The sequence below is a fragment of the Ranitomeya imitator genome, chromosome 1, assembly GCF_032444005.1.
Source record: "Ranitomeya imitator isolate aRanImi1 chromosome 1, aRanImi1.pri, whole genome shotgun sequence".
In the NCBI taxonomy this organism is placed as follows: domain Eukaryota; kingdom Metazoa; phylum Chordata; class Amphibia; order Anura; family Dendrobatidae; genus Ranitomeya; species Ranitomeya imitator.
In genome coordinates, this window is record NC_091282.1 from 327,256,669 (window position 1) to 327,282,757 (window position 26,089).

At 46.0% G+C, this 26,089-nt stretch overlaps 1 protein-coding gene across 1 annotated transcript in view; it reads right to left on the reverse strand.

The window, feature by feature from the left end:
* SEZ6L (seizure related 6 homolog like) overlaps nucleotides 1-26,089 on the reverse strand; it is a 781,385-nt gene that overhangs the window by 156,187 nt on the left and 599,109 nt on the right. Inside the window, exon 8 of the mRNA XM_069759107.1 lies at nucleotides 4,633-4,787. Coding sequence (XP_069615208.1) covers nucleotides 4,633-4,787 — 155 coding nt within the window. The remainder of the gene's footprint in view (nucleotides 1-4,632; nucleotides 4,788-26,089) is intronic.

Here is a 26,089-nt window from a genome sequence, read left to right on the forward strand (position 1 = left end):
AGGAAGGAGTCATTGTGTCTGCCATCTCCCCTGATTTGCGGAGAGTGTTGCAGAAATTTCAGGCTAATAAACCTGATCGTTGTCCGGCCGAGAAACTGTTCGTCCCTGATAGGTGGACTAGTAAAGTTATCTCTGAACTTCATTGTTCGGTGCTGGCCGGTCATCCAGGAATCTTTGGTACCAGGGAGTTGGTTGCTAGATCCTTCTGGTGGCCATCTCTGTCACGGGATGTGCGTGCTTTTGTGCAGTCCTGTGGAATTTGTGCTAGGGCTAAGCCCTGCTGTTCACGTGCCAGTGGGTTGCTTTTGCCCTTGCCGGTCCCGAAGAGGCCTTGGACACATATTTCGATGGATTTCATTTCTGACCTTCCCGTTTCTCAAAAAATGTCGGTCATTTGGGTGGTCTGTGATCGCTTTTCTAAAATGGTCCATCTGGTGCCCTTGGTTAAATTGCCTTCCTCCTCTGATTTGGTGCCTTTGTTCTTCCAGCATGTGGTTCGTTTACATGGCATTCCTGAGAATATTGTTTCTGACAGAGGTTCCCAGTTTGTCTCGAGGTTCTGGCGAGCCTTTTGTGGTAGGATGGGCATTGACCTATCTTTCTCCTCGGCCTTCCATCCTCAGACTAATGGCCAGACCGAACGAACCAATCAGACCTTGGAAACATATCTGAGATGTTTTGTTTCCGCTGACCAGGATGATTGGGTGTCATTTTTGCCGTTGGCTGAGTTCGCCCTTAATAATCGGGCCAGCTCGGCTACCTTGGTCTCTCCATTTTTCTGCAATTCTGGGTTCCATCCTCGTTTCTCTTCAGGACAGGTTGAGTCTTCGGACTGTCCTGGTGTGGATTATGTGGTGGACAGGTTGCAGCAGATCTGGACTCAGGTAGTGGACAATTTGACCTTGTCCCAGGAGAAGGCTCAGCTTTTCGCTAATCGCAGACGCCGTGTGGGACCCCGACTTCGTGTTGGGGATCTGGTTTGGTTATCTTCTCGTCATATTCCTATGAAGGTTTCCTCTCCTAAATTTAAACCTCGTTTTATTGGTCCGTATAGGATTTCTGAGATTCTCAATCGGTGTCTTTTCGTCTGACCCTCCCAGACTCCTTTTCCATACATAATGTATTCCATAGGTCGTTGTTGAGGAGATACGTGGCACCTATGGTTCCATCTGTGGAGCCTCCTGCCCCTGTTTTGGTGGAGGGGGAATTGGAGTATATTGTGGAGAAGATTTTGGATTCTCGTGTCTCTAGACGGAAACTCCAGTATCTGGTCAAATGGAAGGGTTATGCTCAGGAAGATAATTCCTGGGTTTTTGCCTCTGATGTCCATGCCCCAGATCTTGTTCGTGCCTTACATGTGGCTCATCCTGGTCGGCCTGGGGGTTCTGGTGAGGGTTCGGTGACCCCTCCTCAAGGGGGGGGTACTGTTGTGAATTCTGTGGCTGAGTTCACTTCTGTGGTCACAAGTGGTATTGCAGTCTCTGGGCTTCCTCCCTCAGGTGTTTTGGTGAGCTCGTTGGCTGCCTTGCTATTTAGCTCCACCTGAGTCTGTCTTCCTTGCTCCTTGTCAATGTTCCAGTGTTGGATCTGAGCTACTGCATCTTTCCTTGGGCCTGCTGCTCTGCTAGATAAGTGCTTCTAGTTTGTTTACTGTTTTTTCTGTCCAGCTTGCTATTAACTTTTGCTGGAAGCTCTGAGAAGCAAAGGGGTGCACCGCCGTGCTGTTAGTTCGGCACGGTGGGTCTTTTTGCCCCTTTGCGTGGTTTTCGTTTTAGGGTTTTTTGTAGACTGCATAGTTCTCTTTGCTATCCTCGCTCTGTCTAGAATATCGGGCCTCACTTTGCTGAATCTATTTCATTCCTACGTTTGTCTTTTCATCTTGCTAACAGTCATTATATGTGGGGGGCTGCCTATTCCTTTGGGGTATTTCTCTGAGGTAAGTCAGGCTTGTATTTCTATCTTCAGGCTAGTCAGCTCCTCAGGCAGTGCCGAGTTGCATAGGTAGTTGATAGGCGCAATCCACTGCTGCTTATAGTTGTTGTGAGGATAGATCAGGTACTGCAGTCTACAGAGATTCCACGTCTCAGAGCTCGTCCTATTGTTTTTGGTTATTGCCAGATCTCTGTATGTGCGCTGATTACTGCACGCTGTGTTGCCTGATTGCCAGCCATAACACACATGGTTTTTTTTTTGCCTTCCTCTGGATCAACATGTTAGGGCATGTTAGGTTAGGCTATGGGTTGAACTAGATGGACTTAAAGTCTCCCTTTAACCTTAATAACTATGTTACTATGTTACTATGTTACCATTACCCTGATTGCCACCGCACCAGGGCAAATGCAAAGAGCCGTGCAAAGTGCCCGAATTGGGGTATCTCATGTGATGCAACAACTCTTGGGAGCTTGCAGGCTTGTATTTTTACACTGGAAGAGGCCCAATAACCAAGGACCTTCCCAGCCTGATAATATAAGCCCACAGCTGTCTGCTTTACCTTGGCTAGTTATCAAAAACAGGGGGGACCGCAAGTCTTTTTTTAAATTATTTATTTATTAAAACCAAGCTAAATACACCTGTGCAAACACATTTACAATCCTTGTGCTTTTTTTTAACTGCGGATTTACCGCATCTAATGCAAGTCTATGGTGAAATTCTGTACAGAAGACTGGCGTTCCCGCAAGAGACATTTTCATGCTGCAGCCTTGAAACCCGCACCGCAGGTGAGTTGACATAAAAAAGAAGCACAGAGGGCATGAGATTTTTTTATTAATCCCATCCAGTTAATTTGTACTTTCCAAGCAGTGCCTTGAATGCAGTAAAAATATGCTGCATCTAGAATGCTAGTATTACTGATAGTGGCCTAACAGTCACAAAACATGCGGGGCGTGGACTCGAGCACCTGTGATACTCTGTCGAGTAATGAGCGTACCTGATCATTCCTATGCTTGAACGAGAATTGAGCATTGGCGAGCAAGCTTGCTCATCACTATTGACCGCAAACCAATAAACCAAAGTGAAGCTAAGGAGGGACAAAAGAAATCTATATGTACATGGCATCTTCTAGATGGCAGCTATGAGTTTTGCTACAGGAAGACCCTTCAGGAAATGACATATTTTTGCCTCTTTTCACTCTCTTCTGCGGCTGCTTTTTTCCCCCCTCCAATTCTATATATAAAATAGTGAACGACTTCCAGTCGGGCACCACTTGAAGAATGGTCAAGTTACTTGTTTTAACCACTTCACATCCCTGGATACCTGAAGCGGTTAAAATAAGTTTTTAACGACTGAGAATATACACAGCAAGTCTTTTTGACATTGAATTACTTATGTTGATTCTTTTCTTCTTTTTTTACCTTTTATTGAGCGCTTTTTTAGAGTAACCCCCCTGTTATGAACTGGTGGCCTAGGAGCAGCATGAGACGTACTCTGGAGAAGGTGGTACCAGTACTGACCGCAGACCCTGAACTTAGCACCGCAACTAGAAGTAGCCGTGGGATGTACCTAACACTCCGTAGACACCTCGACACAGCCTAAGGACTAACTTCCCCTAAAGATAGAAACGGGAAAACTATCTTGCCTCAGAGAAAATCCCCAAAGGATAGACAGCCCCCCACAAATATTGACTGTGAGAGGAGAGGGAAATGACATAGGCAGACTGAAATCAGGATTTAGCAAAGGAGGCCATTCTAGCTAAAAAGAAAGAATAGGACAGAGTACTATGCGGTCAGTATTAAAACACTAGAAAATATCCACCACAGAAAATACAAAATCTCCACATCTGACTAAAGACATGGAGGGTATATCTGCATCTCCAGAGAAACAGCTTGGCTGAAAAAATCCTTACACAGACCAAGCTGGACAAGACAAAACATGAAAATGCACTGAACTATAAGGTCCACAGCATGTGGACAGCAAAAACAAAGCCAGAACTTATCTTTGATGAAATGAGCAGCAAAACAGGAGAGACCAGGTAGGGATGAGAATCCTCCAAAAACAATGGACAACTGGCACTGACTAAAGAATCAAGCAAGACTAAATAGCCCAGTCCAAATTGCAACAAATGGACACACCTGATAAATGCTGCGATCCAAAGACAGCAGCACTACCACTCATAACCACCGGAGGGAGCCCAAGAGCAGAATTCACCACACCCCCCCCCCCCCCCGAAAAAGACACATACACATTCCTTTATGCAGAGTTTTCCATTAACACCCATACTTCCTTCTGATCTTCATGGGTGACGACAATGCATTTCAATGTCAGCTCTGAGAATACATTCATGGTTAGACATGGCAGTGCCACACGGTTATCGGCAAAATCATATTAACATCATAAGCTATCGTCACCTGTGAGACTATTTTAGCAGCTTAAAGATGGATAAATGTAATGTAAATCTCTTTAAATAGGAAGGAAAATATGTCAAAGGCGCTTTTCATTTTCTCTCTTTGGAGTTACTTGTAATAAACCAATATCTATATGCTTGCCATGGATTCGAGAACTTTTGGGTGGCTATCAACCGATTATTAAGTAATCTGTTTAGTAGGTAAAATGAAAATGTTCCAAGAGAGAAAATCAGCATGTTGATGAGATAAATAACACTTCTTACATACAGCCGATACATCAAATTTCATTTACCTTCAAAGCGAATATTGAACCCAGGGGCTGTTTTGGACTCATCTGTAGAGAATTCAATCCTAATGCAAGACCCTTCACTAATCAGACCTTCAAACGGCACAGTTTCTGTTTTTGCAGAATCAAAGAGAATCTTCCCGTTGCTGTACACTGCCAATCTAAAAGGATTGAAAATGAAAACATTAGCCTTTTGGGTCTTTTAGTGCATATTTGAGCCAATCACTTAAAGCTGACTTTACTCAATACTATTCTAAATATCCATCTGCACATGGGGATGAGTATAATATGAATAAAAGAAATGCATTCTGTATTGAGGTATCATACAAAGGCTTATTTCTTGCACATGACACATTTAGGGCTTTGAAACCAAAGGCTGCTTGACCACATGTGGGAGTAACACGCGGGGAGTGTGGAAGTAATGATATGAATAATATTAACAAAGTCAACAAAAAAAAACAAGAAAATGGTAAAATGATGATGTAAAAGTTATAAAGATTTAAAAAACAATAAAAAATATAAAATGGCTGGTAAATTATTTATAAAGAAGCTGGGTGATGCAAAATAACAGTTATGTGAGAATTTTTATTATTATGACGGGAGGAAAGTTAGAATATAAAATATTGTAATAAAGTAAATTTCAGCAAGCAAGATATGAAGAGATTAATACAATTAAAATGGGCCCTGAAATGGCAGCAGGGCTAAATAAAGTTATTGAAGGCCCCATGAGGCATGACTCTTCCTGAGGTCAACATACATTAATCTGTGCCCACTGATCAACGATCATTGGTGGCTTTAGCTTACAATTCACCCCCAATATTTGTGGGTGTAAAAAGAAGCACTGAATAAATGCTTTTTATGGCTACATTGATTTACCTTAAATGGAATATGTCACCAGTTTTTTTTAACTAATCAGAGAGCAGTATAATGTAGGTAGAGAGACCCTGATAACAGCGATGTGTCACTTACTGGGCTCCTTAGTGCAGTTTTTAAAAAATAAAAGGGGAGTAGCCAGCGCTGCTTGTGGTCAGAACGCAATACAAAAGTGCACATGCACATATTAATTTCTAACTGTATATCAAAATGAGACATTTAGCAAACAATTGATCAATTCTTTGAGCCACCCTGCCACGTCACGGCATTCTCATGGGGCAGTCCTTGTTAAAAATCGTTATTGCGCAAAAATATCTAATCAAGACTTAACCAGGTGCGTTATTCTTAAAAGAAAAATGTCATGATATTCTGACGAAAGTATAGTGGTTTATTGAGTTATCTACCATCGCAGCAAAAACATAAAAGGTAGATGAAACAATTACAAACAGAGTGTCCATGTGTAAATATCAGCGCTTGTCTTGTTACTCATCTTTCCCAAGGTCCTGAATGATAGAAGTCATCTGTCTGTGTGAAGTTCGAAGGTCATCATGGCTTCCATTATCAGCTGTTGCTTCTTCATCTGTTGTCCATGGAGAATGAATGTGCAGGAAGGGAGGTGACCGTCCCACGTGACAAAAGCCCCCACACCCTCCTAAGAGACGTTTATATATGTTCAACACAGATCACATGTCTTCTGTATATGGAGTTAACTTATACTCTGAGCTACATACACAGAAATAGCTTTTGATAGTGTCAGCAAGAAACCATGTGCTCGGTACAGAATAAAAATAAGAATAATTAATATTTAACAATTCCCCCTTTTGAGGGTGACAGACATTGATTGGAACCCTCAAATTAAAATATTAATAAAATGTACTTTCTTCTTTGGCAAAATGATGTAATAAATAATATCAATAATAATATTGTTATATGTTCTCAATAATATAATGATATGTAAATTCATGTTATGGTAGGTTGTGACTAATATTCATATAAAATATATATATTATACTTCTCTATATCTACTTGAAGCATCTCAGGTCTGATGTCATCTGGTCTTCATATTGATGTCTTCTTGGTTCTTTTAAACAATCTTTAATATAAGTCTTTTGAAATAGATGATAACATGTAGACATGTAGAGACTGTGTGTCATGTGTCAATCAAAGTCCATAAATTCAAATGTTGATAAGGAAACAAAGTCCATAGATGAAATGTAGCTTTAATATCTGTGCAGTGTCACCTTTAGAGACCTGGACTTACATTGGCTCGCCTTGGAAATCATCTGGAATCCTCATATCATCCGCGCTGGTGTTGGAACAGGTGTGACGTCTTTGGTCAGCACAGCAAGGGTTACATTGACTCTTCCTTGCCAAACATAGCACCATAACCAGTCCTTAGTGCACAGGACACATGTCAGGGTTGTAGCGTCCTGAAAATTACCTGAGTGTTCACCAGCTTTCATGGAAGTCTTATAGGTGATAGGAAACCACTGGAACATAATAACACAGTTCATCTTTGATACTGTACTCAGTTGTCAGTGATGGATGCTGTAGTTGTGAATGGTGACATGAATTGCATTTGACACAGTCTATTATTACTCAGAAATCATAGCATTGTTACCTTGTGGAACTTCTGGATAACAGCTTTTCTTCTTGCAACTTTTAAGAATCAATTGAATTTAGAAAAATGAAAAGTCTTTATTAACGTATCTCCGGTATCTTGATTGAAGTCTTCATTCCCTATTCTATACCAAATCTGGTAATTTCCCTAACTTATAATATCACAGCGTACCATAGCAATCAGTAATATACGTATAATTATTAAATGATATTAATATGGAGTTTATATTTGGAAAAATAAAATAATAATAATAATAATAATAATAAATGATAGTATATTATTAACCATATTCTTCATGTGATTGGACATTTTTATGTCATAGGTGTAATTTCTTTTTGAACCCATAGATGTCAGTGTGTCTTTTATGTAACAAGTAACATAGTAACATAGTAACATAGTTAGTAAGGCCGAAAAAAGACATTTGTCCATCCAGTTCAGCCTATATCCCATCATAATAAATCCCCAGATCTACGTCCTTCTACAGAACCTAATTGTATGATACAATATTGTTCTGCTCCAGGAAGACATCCAGGCCTCTCTTGAACCCCTCGACTGAGTTCGCCATCACCACCTCCTCAGGCAAGCAATTCCAGATTCTCACTGCCCTAACAGTAAAGAATCCTCTTCTATGTTGGTGGAAAAACCTTCTCTCCTCCAGACGCAAAGAATGCCCCCTTGTGCCCGTCACCTTCCTTGGTATAAACAGATCCTCAGCGAGATATTTGTATTGTCCCCTTATATACTTATACATGGTTATTAGATCGCCCCTCAGTCGTCTTTTTTCTAGACTAAATAATCCTAATTTCGCTAATCTATCTGGGTATTGTAGTTCTCCCATCCCCTTTATTAATTTTGTTGCCCTCCTTTGTACTCTCTCTAGTTCCATTATATCCTTCCTGAGCACCGGTGCCCAAAACTGGACACAGTACTCCATGTGCGGTCTAACTAGGGATTTGTACAGAGGCAGTATAATGCTCTCATCATGTGTATCCAGACCTCTTTTAATGCACCCCATGATCCTGTTTGCCTTGGCAGCTGCTGCCTGGCACTGGCTGCTCCAGGTAAGTTTATTATTAACTAGGAGTGCTGATATTTAGTATTAAAACTTTATTAATTTATGTTCAGTAGACCAATAATATGTAAGTATGTATAGCCATGAACCAAAATAAGAATATATATATGAATGAATGAATGAATGAGTGAAAGAATTGTTGTATTTAACTTAGAATTGAAACATTTCTTATATAATGAAACCATATGATCACTATATTTGATAAAGCAATATGCTTGTAGACATTACTTTATTAAATATTGATGTTTTCTTGAGATGAAAAATAAAAATTAAGAATAAAAATTGAAGAAAAAAGTGAAAAAAATGAAAAATAAAAATAAGGCCTTCATTTGTTGATGAAAAACGAAAAATAAAAATAAGAATAAAAAATAAAAATAAGAATAAGGCCTTTATATGTTGATGACAAATGCTGAGGTTATGTCTTAGTAACACATTTCCTTAATATTTTCCTCATGTAAATGTTGTCTTGACTAGGGTTAAGCGACCTTGACCTTTTTAGAGTCGAGCCGTGTTTCGCGAAACCCGACTATCTTAGAAGTCGAGTCGAGTGGAATCGGCCGATTATCGCGAAAAGTCGGGTATCGCCCGAAACACGAAACCCAATGCAAGTCAATGGGGGAGCATAGTCGGCAGTGAGTGGAGGCCAGGAAAACACCTACACTGCCCATTTTAATGGCAAAAACATCCATTCTTGTTAAAGAAGTTTGTCAATCGTAATTTACCTTATAATAATTGGAAGGCATTTGAAATTGGGGGTCATTTGGCTAAAGTTGTGGGGGGTAGGGCTGGTTCAAGTAATTAGTGGGCCCAGTAAATCTGGACCACGTCACGGCAGTGGAGCAGGGAGAGGTAAGTATTTCAACTTTGCAAGTGCTGTGATCCTGAGCAAGCAGGGGGGGCCCACTCGTTGGCATTGGCACTGGCACAGGGCCCCTCAAAGTACAGCGGTGTGTTTGCATGGCGGGGGCGCCTCCCACCGGCAGCAACACTTTTGCGTACTATGAGAGGCCCTGTGCCAGTGACGTCGCCAACTAGTATTCCTCCCCCCACCTGATGAAGGAACCTGCACTTTCATCTGCACCTTCCTCTTTGTCCCCGTGTAAGGTGGTATGGTATGCGGGAAGAGGAACCTGACTTTCAGCAGGGTCACAATCTTGCTGTGTAGCGTGCACGGGGAATTTTGCGTTATGGGTCAATGCAGACTCATCTATCACTGGCTGGGCAATGGGCAGGATGAGGAGGAAACACAGATATAGGCCCAAAGAATAAAGTGGGCTAAATGCAGTTCAAAATTGGTAACACAGGACTAACCAGGGGCATTGCAGTGGAGGACAACTGGAATGAGAGGCTGACACAGAGAGTAGGCCCAAATCAGTAAGTAGTCGAAATGCAGTTCAAAATTGGCAACCGTAGTAAACAGGCGGCACAGCTTTGTTCAGTGGAGGAGAACAGCAAGGAGTGGCAGACACCGATAGTAGGCCCCAACCCAACTAGTAGGCCAAATGCAGTCTAACATTAACAACTACTTAACGAGAGCCTGAAAATGGAATGTCAGGACAGGAAACCAGGAGAACAGCAAGGAGTGGCAGACACCGATAGTAGGCCCCAAACCAACTAGTACGCCAAATGCAGTTGTTCCGTTTAACCACAATTTTATGAGAGCCTGAAGATAGAAGTTCAGGAAAGGCAACCTGGAGAACAACTTGGAGTGTAACACACCATCTCTCTACACCCCATACCCAATTTGTAGGCCTAATGCAGCGTAGTTTCCAACAACTACTAAACGAGAGCCGGAAGATCGAAGCTCAGGAAAGGCAACCTGGAGAACACCTTGGAGTGGAACACACCATCTCTCTACACCCCATACCCAATTTGTAGGCCTAATGCAGTGTAGTTTCCAACAACTACTAAACGAGAGCATGAAGATCGAAGCATTGGCGAGGAAACCTGGGGAACACCTTGGAGTGGAACACACCATCTCTCTACACCCCATACCCAATTTGTAGGCCTAATGCAGCGTAGTTTCCAAGAACTACTAAACGAGAGCCGGAAGATCGAAGCTCAGGAAAGGCAACCTGGAGAACACCTTGGAGTGGAACACACCATCTCTCTACACCCCATACCCAATTTGTAGGCCTAATGCAGTGTAGTTTCCAACAACTACTAAACGAGAGCCGGAAGATCGGAGCTCAGGAAAGGCAACCTGGAGAACACCTTGGAGTGGAACACACCATCTCTCTACACCCCATACCCAATTTGTAGGCCTAATGCAGCGTAGTTTCCAACAACTACTAAACGAGAGCCAGAAGATCGAAGCTCAGGAAAGGCAACCTGGAGAACACCTTGGAGTGGAACACGCCATCTCTCTACACCCCATACCCAATTTGTAGGCCTAATGCAGTGTAGTTTCCAAGAACTACTAAACGAGAGCCGGAAGATCGAAGCTCAGGAAAGGCAACCTGGAGAACACCTTGGAGTGGAACACACCATCTCTCTACACCCCATACCCAATTTGTAGGCCCAATGCAGTGTAGTTTCCAACAACTACTAAACGAGAGCATGAAGATCGAAGCTCAGGAAAGGCAGCCTGGAGAACACCTTGGAGTGGAACACACCATCTCTCTACACCCCATACCCAATTTGTAGGCCTAATGCAGCGTAGTTTCCAACAACTACTAAACGAGAGCCGGAAGATCGAAGCTCAGGAAAGGCAACCTGGAGAACACCTTGGAGTGGAACACACCATCTCTCTACACCCCATACCCAATTTGTAGGCCTAATGCAGTGTAGTTTCCAACAACTACTAAACGAGAGCATGAAGATCGAAGCATTGGCGAGGAAACCTGGGGAACACCTTGGAGTGGAACACATCATCTCTCTACACCCCATACCCAATTTGTAGGCCTAATGCAGCGTAGTTTCCAACAACTACTAAACGGGAGCCGGAAGATCGAAGCTCAGGAAAGGCAACCTGGAGAACACCTTGGAGTGGAACACACCATCTCTCTACACCCCATACCCAATTTGTAGGCCTAATGCAGTGTAGTTTCCAAGAACTACTAAACGAGAGCCGGAAGATCGAAGCTCAGGAAAGGCAACCTGGAGAACACCTTGGAGTGGAACACACCATCTCTCTACACCCCATACCCAATTTGTAGGCCTAATGCAGTGTAGTTTCCAACAACTACTAAACGAGAGCATGAAGATCGAAGCTCAGGAAAGGCAACCTGGAGAACACCTTGGAGTGTAACACACCATCTCTCTACACCCCATACCCAAATTGTAGGCCTAATGCAGCGTAGTTTCCAACAACTACTAAACGAGAGCCGGAAGATCGAAGCTCAGGAAAGGCAACCTGGAGAACACCTTGGAGTGGAACACACCATCTCTCTACACCCCATACCCAATTTGTAGGCCTAATGCAGTGTAGTTTCCAACAACTACTAAACGAGAGCCGGAAGATCGAAGCTCAGGAAAGGCAACCTGGAGAACACCTTGGAGTGGAACACACCATCTCTCTACACCCCATACCCAATTTGTAGGCCTAATGCAGTGTAGTTTCCAACAACTACTAAACGAGAGCATGAAGATCGAAGCTCAGGAAAGGCAACCTGGAGAACACCTTGGAGTGTAACACACCATCTCTCTACACCCCATACCCAAATTGTAGGCCTAATGCAGCGTAGTTTCCAACAACTACTAAACGAGAGCCGGAAGATCGAAGCTCAGGAAAGGCAACCTGGAGAACACCTTGGAGTGGAACACACCATCTCTCTACACCCCATACCCAATTTGTAGGCCTAATGCATTGTAGTTTCCAACAACTACTAAACGAGAGCATGAAGATCGAAGCATTGGCGAGGAAACCTGGGGAACACCTTGGAGTGGAACACACCATCTCTCTACACCCCATACCCAATTTGTAGGCCTAATGCAGCGTAGTTTCCAACAACTACTAAACGAGAGCCGGAAGATCGAAGCTCAGGAAAGGCAACCTGGAGAACACCTTGGAGTGGAACACACCATCTCTCTACACCCCATACCCAATTTGTAGGCCTAATGCAGTGTAGTTTCCAACAACTACTAAACGAGAGCCGGAAGATCGGAGCTCAGGAAAGGTAACCTGGAGAACACCTCGGAGTGGAACACACCATCTCTCTACACCCCATACCCAATTTGTAGGCCTAATGCAGTGTAGTTTCCAAGAACTACTAAACGAGAGCCGGAAGATCGAAGCTCAGGAAAGGCAACCTGGAGAACACCTTGGAGTGGAACACACCATCTCTCTACACCCCATACCCAATTTGTAGGCCTAATGCAGTGTAGTTTCCAACAACTACTAAATGAGAGCATGAAGATCGAAGCTCAGGAAAGGCAACCTGGAGAACACCTTGGAGTGGAACACACCATCTCTCTACACCCCATACCCAATTTGTAGGCCTAATGCAGCGTAGTTTCCAACAACTACTAAACGAGAGCCGGAAGATCGAAGCTCAGGAAAGGCAACCTGGAGAACACCTTGGAGTGGAACACACCATCTCTCTACACCCCATACCCAATTTGTAGGCCTAATGCAGTGTAGTTTCCAACAACTACTAAACGAGAGCATGAAGATCGAAGCATTGGCGAGGAAACCTGGGGAACACCTTGGAGTGGAACACACCATCTCTCTACACCCCATACCCAATTTGTAGGCCTAATGCAGCGTAGTTTCCAACAACTACTAAACGAGAGCCGGAAGATCGAAGCTCAGGAAAGGTAACCTGGAGAACACCTTGGAGTGGAACACACCATCTCTCTACACCCCATACCCAATTTGTAGGCCTAATGCAGTGTAGTTTCCAAGAACTACTAAACGAGAGCCGGAAGATCGAAGCTCAGGAAAGGCAACCTGGAGAACACCTTGGAGTGGAACACACCATCTCTCTACACCCCATACCCAATTTGTAGGCCTAATGCAGTGTAGTTTCCAACAACTACTAAACGAGAGCATGAAGATCGAAGAATTGGCGAGGAAACCTGGGGAACACCTTGGAGTGGAACACACCATCTCTCTACACCCCATACCCAATTTGTAGGCCTAATGCAGCGTAGTTTCCAACAACTACTAAACGAGAGCCGGAAGATCGAAGCTCAGGAAAGGCAACCTGGAGAACACCTTGGAGTGGAACACACCATCTCTCTACACCCCATACCCAATTTGTAGGCCTAATGCAGTGTAGTTTCCAAGAACTACTAAACGAGAGCCGGAAGATCGAAGCTCAGGAAAGGCAACCTGGAGAACACCTTGGAGTGGAACACACCATCTCTCTACACCCCATACCCAATTTGTAGGCCTAATGCAGTGTAGTTTCCAACAACTACTAAACGAGAGCATGAAGATCGAAGCTCAGGAAAGGCAACCTGGAGAACACCTTGGAGTGGAACACACCATCTCTCTACACCCCATACCCAATTTGTAGGCCTAATGCAGTGTAGTTTCCAACAACTACTAAACGAGAGCCGGAAGATCGGAGCTCAGGAAAGGTAACCTGGAGAACACCTTGGAGTGGAACACACCATCTCTCTACACCCCATACCCAATTTGTAGGCCTAATGCAGTGTAGTTTCCAACAACTACTAAACGAGAGCATGAAGATCGAAGCATTAGCGAGGAAACCTGGGGAACACCTTGGAGTGGAACACACCATCTCTCTACACCCCATACCCAATTTGTAGGCCTAATGCAGCGTAGTTTCCAACAACTACTAAACGAGAGCCGGAAGATCGAAGCTCAGGAAAGGCAACCTGGAGAACACCTTGGAGTGTAACACACCATCTCTCTACACCCCATACCCAAATTGTAGGCCTAATGCAGCGTAGTTTCCAACAACTACTAAACGAGAGCCGGAAGATCGAAGCTCAGGAAAGGTAACCTGGAGAACACCTTGGAGTGGAACACACCATCTCTCTACACCCCATACCCAATTTGTAGGCCTAATGCAGTGTAGTTTCCAAGAACTACTAAACGAGAGCCGGAAGATCGAAGCTCAGGAAAGGCAACCTGGAGAACACCTTGGAGTGGAACACACCATCTCTCTACACCCCATACCCAATTTGTAGGCCTAATGCAGTGTAGTTTCCAACAACTACTAAACGAGAGCATGAAGATCGAAGAATTGGCGAGGAAACCTGGGGAACACCTTGGAGTGGAACACACCATCTCTCTACACCCCATACCCAATTTGTAGGCCTAATGCAGCGTAGTTTCCAACAACTACTAAACGAGAGCCGGAAGATCGAAGCTCAGGAAAGGCAACCTGGAGAACACCTTGGAGTGGAACACACCATCTCTCTACACCCCATACCCAATTTGTAGGCCTAATGCAGTGTAGTTTCCAAGAACTACTAAACGAGAGCCGGAAGATCGAAGCTCAGGAAAGGCAACCTGGAGAACACCTTGGAGTGGAACACACCATCTCTCTACACCCCATACCCAATTTGTAGGCCTAATGCAGTGTAGTTTCCAACAACTACTAAACGAGAGCATGAAGATCGAAGCTCAGGAAAGGCAACCTGGAGAACACCTTGGAGTGGAACACACCATCTCTCTACACCCCATACCCAATTTGTAGGCCTAATGCAGTGTAGTTTCCAACAACTACTAAACGAGAGCCGGAAGATCGGAGCTCAGGAAAGGTAACCTGGAGAACACCTTGGAGTGGAACACACCATCTCTCTACACCCCATACCCAATTTGTAGGCCTAATGCAGTGTAGTTTCCAACAACTACTAAACGAGAGCATGAAGATCGAAGCTCAGGAAAGGCAACCTGGAGAACACCTTGGAGTGGAACACACCATCTCTCTACACCCCATACCCAATTTGTAGGCCTAATGCAGCGTAGTTTCCAACAACTACTAAACGAGAGCCGGAAGATCGAAGCTCAGGAAAGGTAACCTGGAGAACACCTTGGAGTGGAACACACCATCTCTCTACACCCCATACCCAATTTGTAGGCCTAATGCAGTGTAGTTTCCAAGAACTACTAAACGAGAGCCGGAAGATCGAAGCTCAGGAAAGGCAACCTGGAGAACACCTTGGAGTGGAACACACCATCTCTCTACACCCCATACCCAATTTGTAGGCCTAATGCAGTGTAGTTTCCAACAACTACTAAACGAGAGCATGAAGATCGAAGCTCAGGAAAGGCAACCTGGAGAACACCTTGGAGTGTAACACACCATCTCTCTACACCCCATACCCAAATTGTAGGCCTAATGCAGCGTAGTTTCCAACAACTACTAAACGAGAGCCGGAAGATCGAAGCTCAGGAAAGGCAACCTGGAGAACACCTTGGAGTGGAACACACCATCTCTCTACACCCCATACCCAATTTGTAGGCCTAATGCAGTGTAGTTTCCAACAACTACTAAACGAGAGCCGGAAGATCGAAGCTCAGGAAAGGCAATCTGGAGAACACCTTGGAGTGGAACACACCATCTCTCTACACCCCATACCCAATTTGTAGGCCTAATGCAGTGTAGTTTCCAACAACTACTAAACGAGAGCATGAAGATCGAAGCTCAGGAAAGGCAACCTGGAGAACACCTTGGAGTGTAACACACCATCTCTCTACACCCCATACCCAAATTGTAGGCCTAATGCAGCGTAGTTTCCAACAACTACTAAACGAGAGCCGGAAGATCGAAGCTCAGGAAAGGCAACCTGGAGAACACCTTGGAGTGGAACACACCATCTCTCTACACCCCATACCCAATTTGTAGGCCTAATGCATTGTAGTTTCCAACAACTACTAAACGAGAGCATGAAGATCGAAGCATTGGCGAGGAAACCTGGGGAACACCTTGGAGTGGAACACACCATCTCTCTACACCCCATACCCAATTTGTAGGCCTAATGCAGCGTAGTTTCCAACAACTACTAAACGAGAGCCGGAAGATCGAAGCTCAGGAAAGGCAACCTGGAGAACACCTTGGAGTGGAACACACCATCTCTCTACACCCCATACCCAATTTGTAGGCCTAATGCAGTGTAGTTTCCAACAACTACTAAACGAGAGCCGGAAGATCGGAGCTCAGGAAAGGTAACCTGGAGAACACCTCGGAGTGGAACACACCATCTCTCTACACCCCATACCCAATTTGTAGGCCTAATGCAGTGTAGTTTCCAAGAACTACTAAACGAGAGCCGGAAGATCGAAGCTCAGGAAAGGCAACCTGGAGAACACCTTGGAGTGGAACACACCATCTCTCTACACCCCATACCCAATTTGTAGGCCTAATGCAGTGTAGTTTCCAACAACTACTAAATGAGAGCATGAAGATCGAAGCTCAGGAAAGGCAACCTGGAGAACACCTTGGAGTGGAACACACCATCTCTCTACACCCCATACCCAATTTGTAGGCCTAATGCAGCGTAGTTTCCAACAACTACTAAACGAGAGCCGGAAGATCGAAGCTCAGGAAAGGCAACCTGGAGAACACCTTGGAGTGGAACACACCATCTCTCTACACCCCATACCCAATTTGTAGGCCTAATGCAGTGTAGTTTCCAACAACTACTAAACGAGAGCATGAAGATCGAAGCATTGGCGAGGAAACCTGGGGAACACCTTGGAGTGGAACACACCATCTCTCTACACCCCATACCCAATTTGTAGGCCTAATGCAGCGTAGTTTCCAACAACTACTAAACGAGAGCCGGAAGATCGAAGCTCAGGAAAGGTAACCTGGAGAACACCTTGGAGTGGAACACACCATCTCTCTACACCCCATACCCAATTTGTAGGCCTAATGCAGTGTAGTTTCCAAGAACTACTAAACGAGAGCCGGAAGATCGAAGCTCAGGAAAGGCAACCTGGAGAACACCTTGGAGTGGAACACACCATCTCTCTACACCCCATACCCAATTTGTAGGCCTAATGCAGTGTAGTTTCCAACAACTACTAAACGAGAGCATGAAGATCGAAGAATTGGCGAGGAAACCTGGGGAACACCTTGGAGTGGAACACACCATCTCTCTACACCCCATACCCAATTTGTAGGCCTAATGCAGCGTAGTTTCCAACAACTACTAAACGAGAGCCGGAAGATCGAAGCTCAGGAAAGGCAACCTGGAGAACACCTTGGAGTGGAACACACCATCTCTCTACACCCCATACCCAATTTGTAGGCCTAATGCAGTGTAGTTTCCAAGAACTACTAAACGAGAGCCGGAAGATCGAAGCTCAGGAAAGGCAACCTGGAGAACACCTTGGAGTGGAACACACCATCTCTCTACACCCCATACCCAATTTGTAGGCCTAATGCAGTGTAGTTTCCAACAACTACTAAACGAGAGCATGAAGATCGAAGCTCAGGAAAGGCAACCTGGAGAACACCTTGGAGTGGAACACACCATCTCTCTACACCCCATACCCAATTTGTAGGCCTAATGCAGTGTAGTTTCCAACAACTACTAAACGAGAGCCGGAAGATCGGAGCTCAGGAAAGGTAACCTGGAGAACACCTTGGAGTGGAACACACCATCTCTCTACACCCCATACCCAATTTGTAGGCCTAATGCAGTGTAGTTTCCAACAACTACTAAACGAGAGCATGAAGATCGAAGCATTAGCGAGGAAACCTGGGGAACACCTTGGAGTGGAACACACCATCTCTCTACACCCCATACCCAATTTGTAGGCCTAATGCAGCGTAGTTTCCAACAACTACTAAACGAGAGCCGGAAGATCGAAGCTCAGGAAAGGCAACCTGGAGAACACCTTGGAGTGGAACACACCATCTCTCTACACCCCATACCCAATTTGTAGGCCTAATGCAGTGTAGTTTCCAACAACTACTAAACGAGAGCCGGAAGATCGGAGCTCAGGAAAGGCAACCTGGAGAACACCTTGGAGTGGAACACACCCTCTCTCTACACCCCATACCCAATTTGTAGGCCTAATGCAGCGTAGTTTCCAACAACTACTAAACGAGAGCCGGAAGATCGAAGCTCAGGAAAGGCAACCTGGAGAACACCTTGGAGTGGAACACACCATCTCTCTACACCCCATACCCAATTTGTAGGCCTAATGCAGTGTAGTTTCCAACAACTACTAAACGAGAGCATTAAGATCGAAGCAATGGCGAGGAAACCTGGGGCACACCTTGGGGAGGCAGACACCGTTAGTAGGCCCTACCAAAGTTGTACCCCCAATGCAGTTTTAAAATTCCTAGAGGCTGAAAACAAGACTATTGACGCTCAGCTTTTTTCAAAGGAACACAGCTGAATTGAGTGGCGCAGACAGACACAGGTAGTAGGACTTAACCCAAAAATGTGGCTCACTGCAGCTTAAAAAAGTTACAGGGGTACACAAGCAGCAGTGCTCTGGGCAGTGGAGGACAATTTCAATAGTGGACCGCAGACAGACTTTGTACGCCTACTATTAAAAAAAGGATGCTCTATGCAATTAAAAATAGGTTCCAGGGGTCCACGGGCAGCAGTGGTGTGGTCAGTGGACGAGTATTGGAAGGAGGGACCGCAGACAGGCGTAGTAGGCCTAACATAACAAAATTAGGCTGTAGACACTGTAAAATTGGTTCCAGGGGTGCACGGGCAGCAGTGGTGTGGTCAGCGGAGGAAAATTGGAATTAGGGACTGCAGACAGACTTTGTAGGCTGTCCCCTGTGGACCATGCATCCAACACATTAACCCAGTGCGCCGTAATGGACACGTAACTTTTTGTGGACATGCCTACTGGTCCATGCGTCTCTTGTCAGGTGCACCTTTCTACTGTTTGATTGCCTGAGTGCTATGACAATGCAGACTTTTTCATGCCGGTGGAGGGCTGGGATGGCTTTTCTCGCAAAAGAAATGTCGACTGGGTAGCTTGAACCGTTGCACAGCGTAGTTCATCTGGGCTTTCTAAATATAAAACAAAGAAAAAAAGGAGGCTACATGCACTTTCAGCTGGGTTCCAGGGGTACACGGCCAGCATTGGCCTGGTCAGTGGAGAACTATTGGAAGGAGTGACCGCAAACAGGCATCGAAGGCCTAACATAATAACACATTGCTGTTGGCAATTTTAAATTGGTTCCAGGGGAACACGGGCAGCAGTGGCCTGGTCAGTGTAGTAGTAGTAGAAAGAACGGACCGCAGACAGGCATCGAAGGCCTAAAATAAAAAAATTGGGCGGGCTGTAGGCAATTTTAAATTGGTTCCAGGGGTACACGGGCAGCAGTGGTGTGGTCAGTGGAGGCCTAGTGGAAGGAGTGACCGCAGACAGGCATCGAAGGCCTAAAATAATAACACATGGCTGTAGGCAATTTTAAATTGGTTCCAGGGGTACACGGGCAGCAGTGGCCTGGTCAGTGTAGTAGTAGTAGAAAGAACGGACCGCAGACAGGCATCGAAGGCCTAAAATAAAAAAATTGGGCTGGCTGTAGGCAATTTTAAATTGGTTCCAGGGGTACACGGGCAGCAGTGGTGTGGTCAGTGGAGGCATATTGTAAGGAGTGACCGCAGACAGGCATTGAAGGCCTAAAATAATAACACATGGCTGTAGGCAATTTTAAATTGGTTCCAGGGGTACACGGGCAGCAGTGGTGTGGTCAGTGGAGGCCTAGTGGAAGGAGTGACCGCAGACAGGCATCGAAGGCCTAAAATAATAACACATGGCTGTAGGCAATTTTAAATTGGTTCCAGGGGTACACGGGCAGCAGTGGTGTGGTCAGTGGAGGCCTAGTGGAAGGAGTGACCGCAGACAGGCATCAAAGGCTTAAAATAAAAAAATTGGGCTGGCTGTAGGCAATTTTAAATTGGTTCCAGGGGTACATGGGCAGCAGTGGTGTGGTCAGTGGAGGCCTAGTGGAAGGAGTGACCGCAGACAGGCATCGAAGGCCTAAAATAATAACACATGGCTGTAGGCAATTTTAAATTGGTTCCAGGGGTACACGGGCAGCAGTGGCCTGGTCAGTGTAGTAGTAGTAGAAAGAACGGACCACAGACAGGCATCGAAGGCCTAAAATAAAAAAATTGGGCTGGCTGTAGGCAATTTTAAATTGGTTCCAGGGGTACACGGGCAGCAGTGGTGTGGTCAGTGGAGGCATATTGTAAGGAGTGACCGCAGACAGGCATCGAAGGCCTAAAATAATAACACATGGCTGTAGGCAATTTTAAATTGGTTCCAGGGGTACACGGGCAGCAGTGGTGTGGTCAGTGGAGGCATAGTGGAAGGAGTGACCACAGACAGGCATCGAAGGCCTAAAATAAAAAAATTGGGCTGGCTGTAGGCAATTTTAAATTGGTTCCAGGGGTACACGGGCAGCAGTGGTGTGGTCAGTGGAGGCCTAGTGGAAGGAGTGACCGCAGACAGGCATCGAAGGCCTAAAATAATAACACATGGCTGTAGGCAATTTTAAATTGGTTCCAGGGGTACACGGGCAGCAGTGGTGTGGTCAGTGGAGGCCTAGTGGAAGGAGTGACCGCAGACAGGCATCGAAGGCCTAAAATAAAAAAATTGGGCTGGCTGTAGGCAATTTTAAATTGGTTCCAGGGGTACACGGGCAGCAGTGGTGTGGTCAGTGGAGGCCTAGTGGAAGGAGTGACCGCAGACAGGCATCGAAGGCCTAACAATAATAACACATTGCTGTTGGCAATTTTAAATTGGTTCCAGGGGAACACGGGCAGCAGTGGCCTGGTCAGTGTAGTAGTAGTAGAAAGAACGGACCGCAGACAGGCATCGAAGGCCTAAAATAAAAAAATTGGGCTGGCTGTAGGCAATTTTAAATTGGTTCCAGGGGTACACGGGCAGCAGTGGTGTGGTCAGTGGAGGCCTAGTGGAAGGAGTGACCGCAGACAGGCATCGAAGGCCTAAAATAATAACACATGGCTGTAGGCAATTTTAAATTGGTTCCAGGGGTACACGGGCAGCAGTGGTGTGGTCAGTGGAGGCCTAGTGGAAGGAGTGACCGCAGACAGGCATCGAAGGCCTAAAATAAAAAAATTGGGCTGGCTGCAGGCAATTTTAAATTGGTTCCAGGGGTACACGGGCAGCAGTGGTGTGGTCAGTGGAGGCATAGTGGAAGGAGTGACCGCAGACAGGCTTCGAAGGCCTAACATAACAAAAATGTCAATACAATGGTATTGTCAGTGGCAGGCATTGAAGGATGTCAGCGCATAGACTAAACATTGGTGGAGCTGTGAGATAATTTTGCAAGTGGTAGAGCACTGTTTGAGCTGGGGGGGGGAACTGTCTTGTGGCCGGCGGTACAGGCCCAGAGCCCCTCATATTACAACGGTGTGTCTGACGTTGGGTGCGCACCACCACCGCCAGAGACACTTTATTGTACTAGGAGGGACCCAGTGGCAGTGCCGTCGACCAAAAGCGGGCACACCCACCTCTTCAGACAAACAGCACTCTCACGGGTGCTGTCGCCAAGTGTCGATACCACGGCCCCGTGTGGGGAGTTTGGCCATTTAGTGAGGTGTAAACATGTCGTATGCTGGACAATCAGGTGCAGAAAATTACGAGATTGGAAAAGGCATTCAGAATAGTCCACAGGCAAGACCTTTTCATAGGAAAGCTAGGTGTCAGCCGGGCAAGGTGGGGCAAAAGATTTCGAAATCCAGTTGTGGTTCATTTTAATGAAGGTTAGATCATCTACATTTTGGGTAGCCAGACGAGTCCTTTTTTCTGTTAGTATTGAACCTGCAGCACTGAATACTCTTTCTGATAGGACACTAGCTGCCGGGCAAGCAAGCTCCTGCAATGCATATTCTGCCAATTCTGGCCAGGTGTCTAATTTTGATGCCCAGTAATCAAATGGGAATGACGGTTGAGGGAGAACATCGATAAGGGATGAAAAATAGTTTGTAACCATACTGGACAAATGTTGTCTCCTGTCACTTTGAATTGATGCTGCAGTACCTGTCCTGTCTGCGGTCATAGCAAAATCACTCCACAACCTGGTCAGAAAACCCCTCTGGCCAACGCCACTTCTGATTTCTGCCCCTCTAACTCCTCTGGTCTGCTGGCCCCTGCAGCTCGTGTGAGAACGATCACGGGCGCTGTGTGCAGGGAATGCCAGAAGCAAACGGTCAACAAGAGTTGATTGTTTGGTTGCTAATATTAGTTCCAAGTTCTCATGTGGCATTATATTTTGCAATTTGCCTTTATAGCGAGGATCAAGGAGGCAGGCCAACCAGTAATCGTCATCGTTCATCATTTTAGTTATGCGTGTGTCCCTTTTGAGAATACGTAAGGCATAATCCGCCATGTGGGCCAAAGTTCCAGTTCTCAAATCTGCGGTTGTGCTTGGTTGAGGGACAGTTTCAGGCAAATCCACGTCACTTGTGTCCCTCCAAAAACCAGAACCCGGCCTTGCCGCACCACCAATTTCCAGTGGCCCCGGAAAAGCTTCCTCATTAAAAATATAATCATCCCCATCATCCTCCTCGTCCTCCTCCTCCTCTTCGCCCGCTAACTCGTCCTGTACACTGCCCTGGCCAGACAATGGCTGACTGTCATCAAGGCTTTCCTCTTCCTCAGCTGCAGACGCCTGATCCTTTATGTGCGTCAAACTTTGCATCAGCAGACGCATTAGGGGGATGCTCATGCTTATTATGGCGTTGTCTGCACTAACCAGCCGTGTGCATTCCTCAAAACACTGAAGGACTTGACACATGTCTTGAATCTTCGACCACTGCACACCTGACAACTCCATGTCTGCCATCCTACTGCCTGCCCGTGTATGTGTATCCTCCCACAAAAACATAACAGCCCGCCTCTGTTCGCACAGTCTCTGAAGCATGTGCAGTGTTGAGTTCCACCTTGCCTGAGTGCTATGACAATGCAGACTTTTTCATGCCGGTGGAGGGCTGGGATGGCTTTTCTCGCAAAAGAAATGTCGACTGGGTAGCTTGAACCGTTGCACAGCGTAGTTCATCTGGGCTTTCTAAATATAAAACAAAGAAAAAAAGGAGGCTACATGCACTTTCAGCTGGGTTCCAGGGGTACACGGCCAGCATTGGCCTGGTCAGTGGAGAACTATTGGAAGGAGTGACCGCAAACAGGCATCGAAGGCCTAACATAATAACACATTGCTGTTGGCAATTTTAAATTGGTTCCAGGGGAACACGGGCAGCAGTGGCCTGGTCAGTGTAGTAGTAGTAGAAAGAACGGACCGCAAACAGGCATCGAAGGCCTAAAATAAAAAAATTGGGCGGGCTGTAGGCAATTTTAAATTGGTTCCAGGGGTACACGGGCAGCAGTGGTGTGGTCAGTGGAGGCCTAGTGGAAGGAGTGACCGCAGACAGGCATCGAAGGCCTAAAATAATAACACATGGCTGTAGGCAATTTTAAATTGGTTCCAGGGGTACACGGGCAGCAGTGGCCTGGTCAGTGTAGTAGTAGTAGAAAGAACGGACCGCAGACAGGCATCGAAGGCCTAAAATAAAAAAATTGGGCTGGCTGTAGGCAATTTTAAATTGGTTCCAGGGGTACACGGGCAGCAGTGGTGTGGTCAGTGGAGGCATATTGTAAGGAGTGACCGCAGACAGGCATTGAAGGCCTAAAATAATAACACATGGCTGTAGGCAATTTTAAATTGGTTCCAGGGGTACACGGGCAGCAGTGGTGTGGTCAGTGGAGGCCTAGTGGAAGGAGTGACCGCAGACAGGCATCGAAGGCCTAAAATAATAACACATGGCTGTAGGCAATTTTAAATTGGTTCCAGGGGTACACGGGCAGCAGTGGTGTGGTCAGTGGAGGCCTAGTGGAAGGAGTGACCGCAGACAGGCATCAAAGGCCTAAAATAAAAAAATTGGGCTGGCTGTAGGCAATTTTAAATTGGTTCCAGGGGTACACGGGCAGCAGTGGTGTGGTCAGTGGAGGCCTAGTGGAAGGAGTGACCGCAGACAGGCATCGAAGGCCTAAAATAATAACACATGGCTGTAGGCAATTTTAAATTGGTTCCAGGGGTACACGGGCAGCAGTGGCCTGGTCAGTGTAGTAGTAGTAGAAAGAACGGACCGCAGACAGGCATCGAAGGCCTAAAATAAAAAAATTGGGCTGGCTGTAGGCAATTTTAAATTGGTTCCAGGGGTACACGGGCAGCAGTGGTGTGGTCAGTGGAGGCATATTGTAAGGAGTGACCGCAGACAGGCATCGAAGGCCTAAAATAATAACACATGGCTGTAGGCAATTTTAAATTGGTTCCAGGGGTACACGGGCAGCAGTGGTGTGGTCAGTGGAGGCATAGTGGAAGGAGTGACCACAGACAGGCATCGAAGGCCTAAAATAAAAAAATTGGGCTGGCTGTAGGCAATTTTAAATTGGTTCCAGGGGTACACGGGCAGCAGTGGTGTGGTCAGTGGAGGCCTAGTGGAAGGAGTGACCGCAGACAGGCATCGAAGGCCTAAAATAATAACACATGGCTGTAGGCAATTTTAAATTGGTTCCAGGGGTACACGGGCAGCAGTGGTGTGGTCAGTGGAGGCCTAGTGGAAGGAGTGACCGCAGACAGGCATCGAAGGCCTAAAATAAAAAAATTGGGCTGGCTGTAGGCAATTTTAAATTGGTTCCAGGGGTACACGGGCAGCAGTGGTGTGGTCAGTGGAGGCCTAGTGGAAGGAGTGACCGCAGACAGGCATCGAAGGCCTAACAATAATAACACATTGCTGTTGGCAATTTTAAATTGGTTCCAGGGGAACACGGGCAGCAGTGGCCTGGTCAGTGTAGTAGTAGTAGAAAGAACGGACCGCAGACAGGCATCGAAGGCCTAAAATAAAAAAATTGGGCTGGCTGTAGGCAATTTTAAATTGGTTCCAGGGGTACACGGGCAGCAGTGGTGTGGTCAGTGGAGGCCTAGTGGAAGGAGTGACCGCAGACAGGCATCGAAGGCCTAAAATAATAACACATGGCTGTAGGCAATTTTAAATTGGTTCCAGGGGTACACGGGCAGCAGTGGTGTGGTCAGTGGAGGCCTAGTGGAAGGAGTGACCGCAGACAGGCATCGAAGGCCTAAAATAAAAAAATTGGGCTGGCTGTAGGCAATTTTAAATTGGTTCCAGGGGTACACGGGCAGCAGTGGTGTGGTCAGTGGAGGCATAGTGGAAGGAGTGACCGCAGACAGGCTTCGAAGGCCTAACATAACAAAAATGTCAATACAATGGTATTGTCAGTGGCAGGCATTGAAGGATGTCAGCGCATAGACTAAACATTGGTGGAGCTGTGAGATAATTTTGCAAGTGGTAGAGCACTGTTTGAGCTGGGGGGGGAACTGTCTTGTGGCCGGCGGTACAGGCCCAGAGCCCCTCATATTACAACGGTGTGTCTGACGTTGGGTGCGCACCACCACCGCCAGAGACACTTTATTGTACTAGGAGGGACCCAGTGGCAGTGCCGTCGACCAAAAGCGGGCACACCCACCTCTTCAGACAAACAGCACTCTCACGGGTGCTGTCGCCAAGTGTCGATACCACGGCCCCGTGTGGGGAGTTTGGCCATTTAGTGAGGTGTAAACATGTCGTATGCTGGACAATCAGGTGCAGAAAATTACGAGATTGGAAAAGGCATTCAGAATAGTCCACAGGCAAGACCTTTTCATAGGAAAGCTAGGTGTCAGCCGGGCAAGGTGGGGCAAAAGATTTCGAAATCCAGTTGTGGTTCATTTTAATGAAGGTTAGATCATCTACATTTTGGGTAGCCAGACGAGTCCTTTTTTCTGTTAGTATTGAACCTGCAGCACTGAATACTCTTTCTGATAGGACACTAGCTGCCGGGCAAGCAAGCTCCTGCAATGCATATTCTGCCAATTCTGGCCAGGTGTCTAATTTTGATGCCCAGTAATCAAATGGGAATGACGGTTGAGGGAGAACATCGATAAGGGATGAAAAATAGTTTGTAACCATAC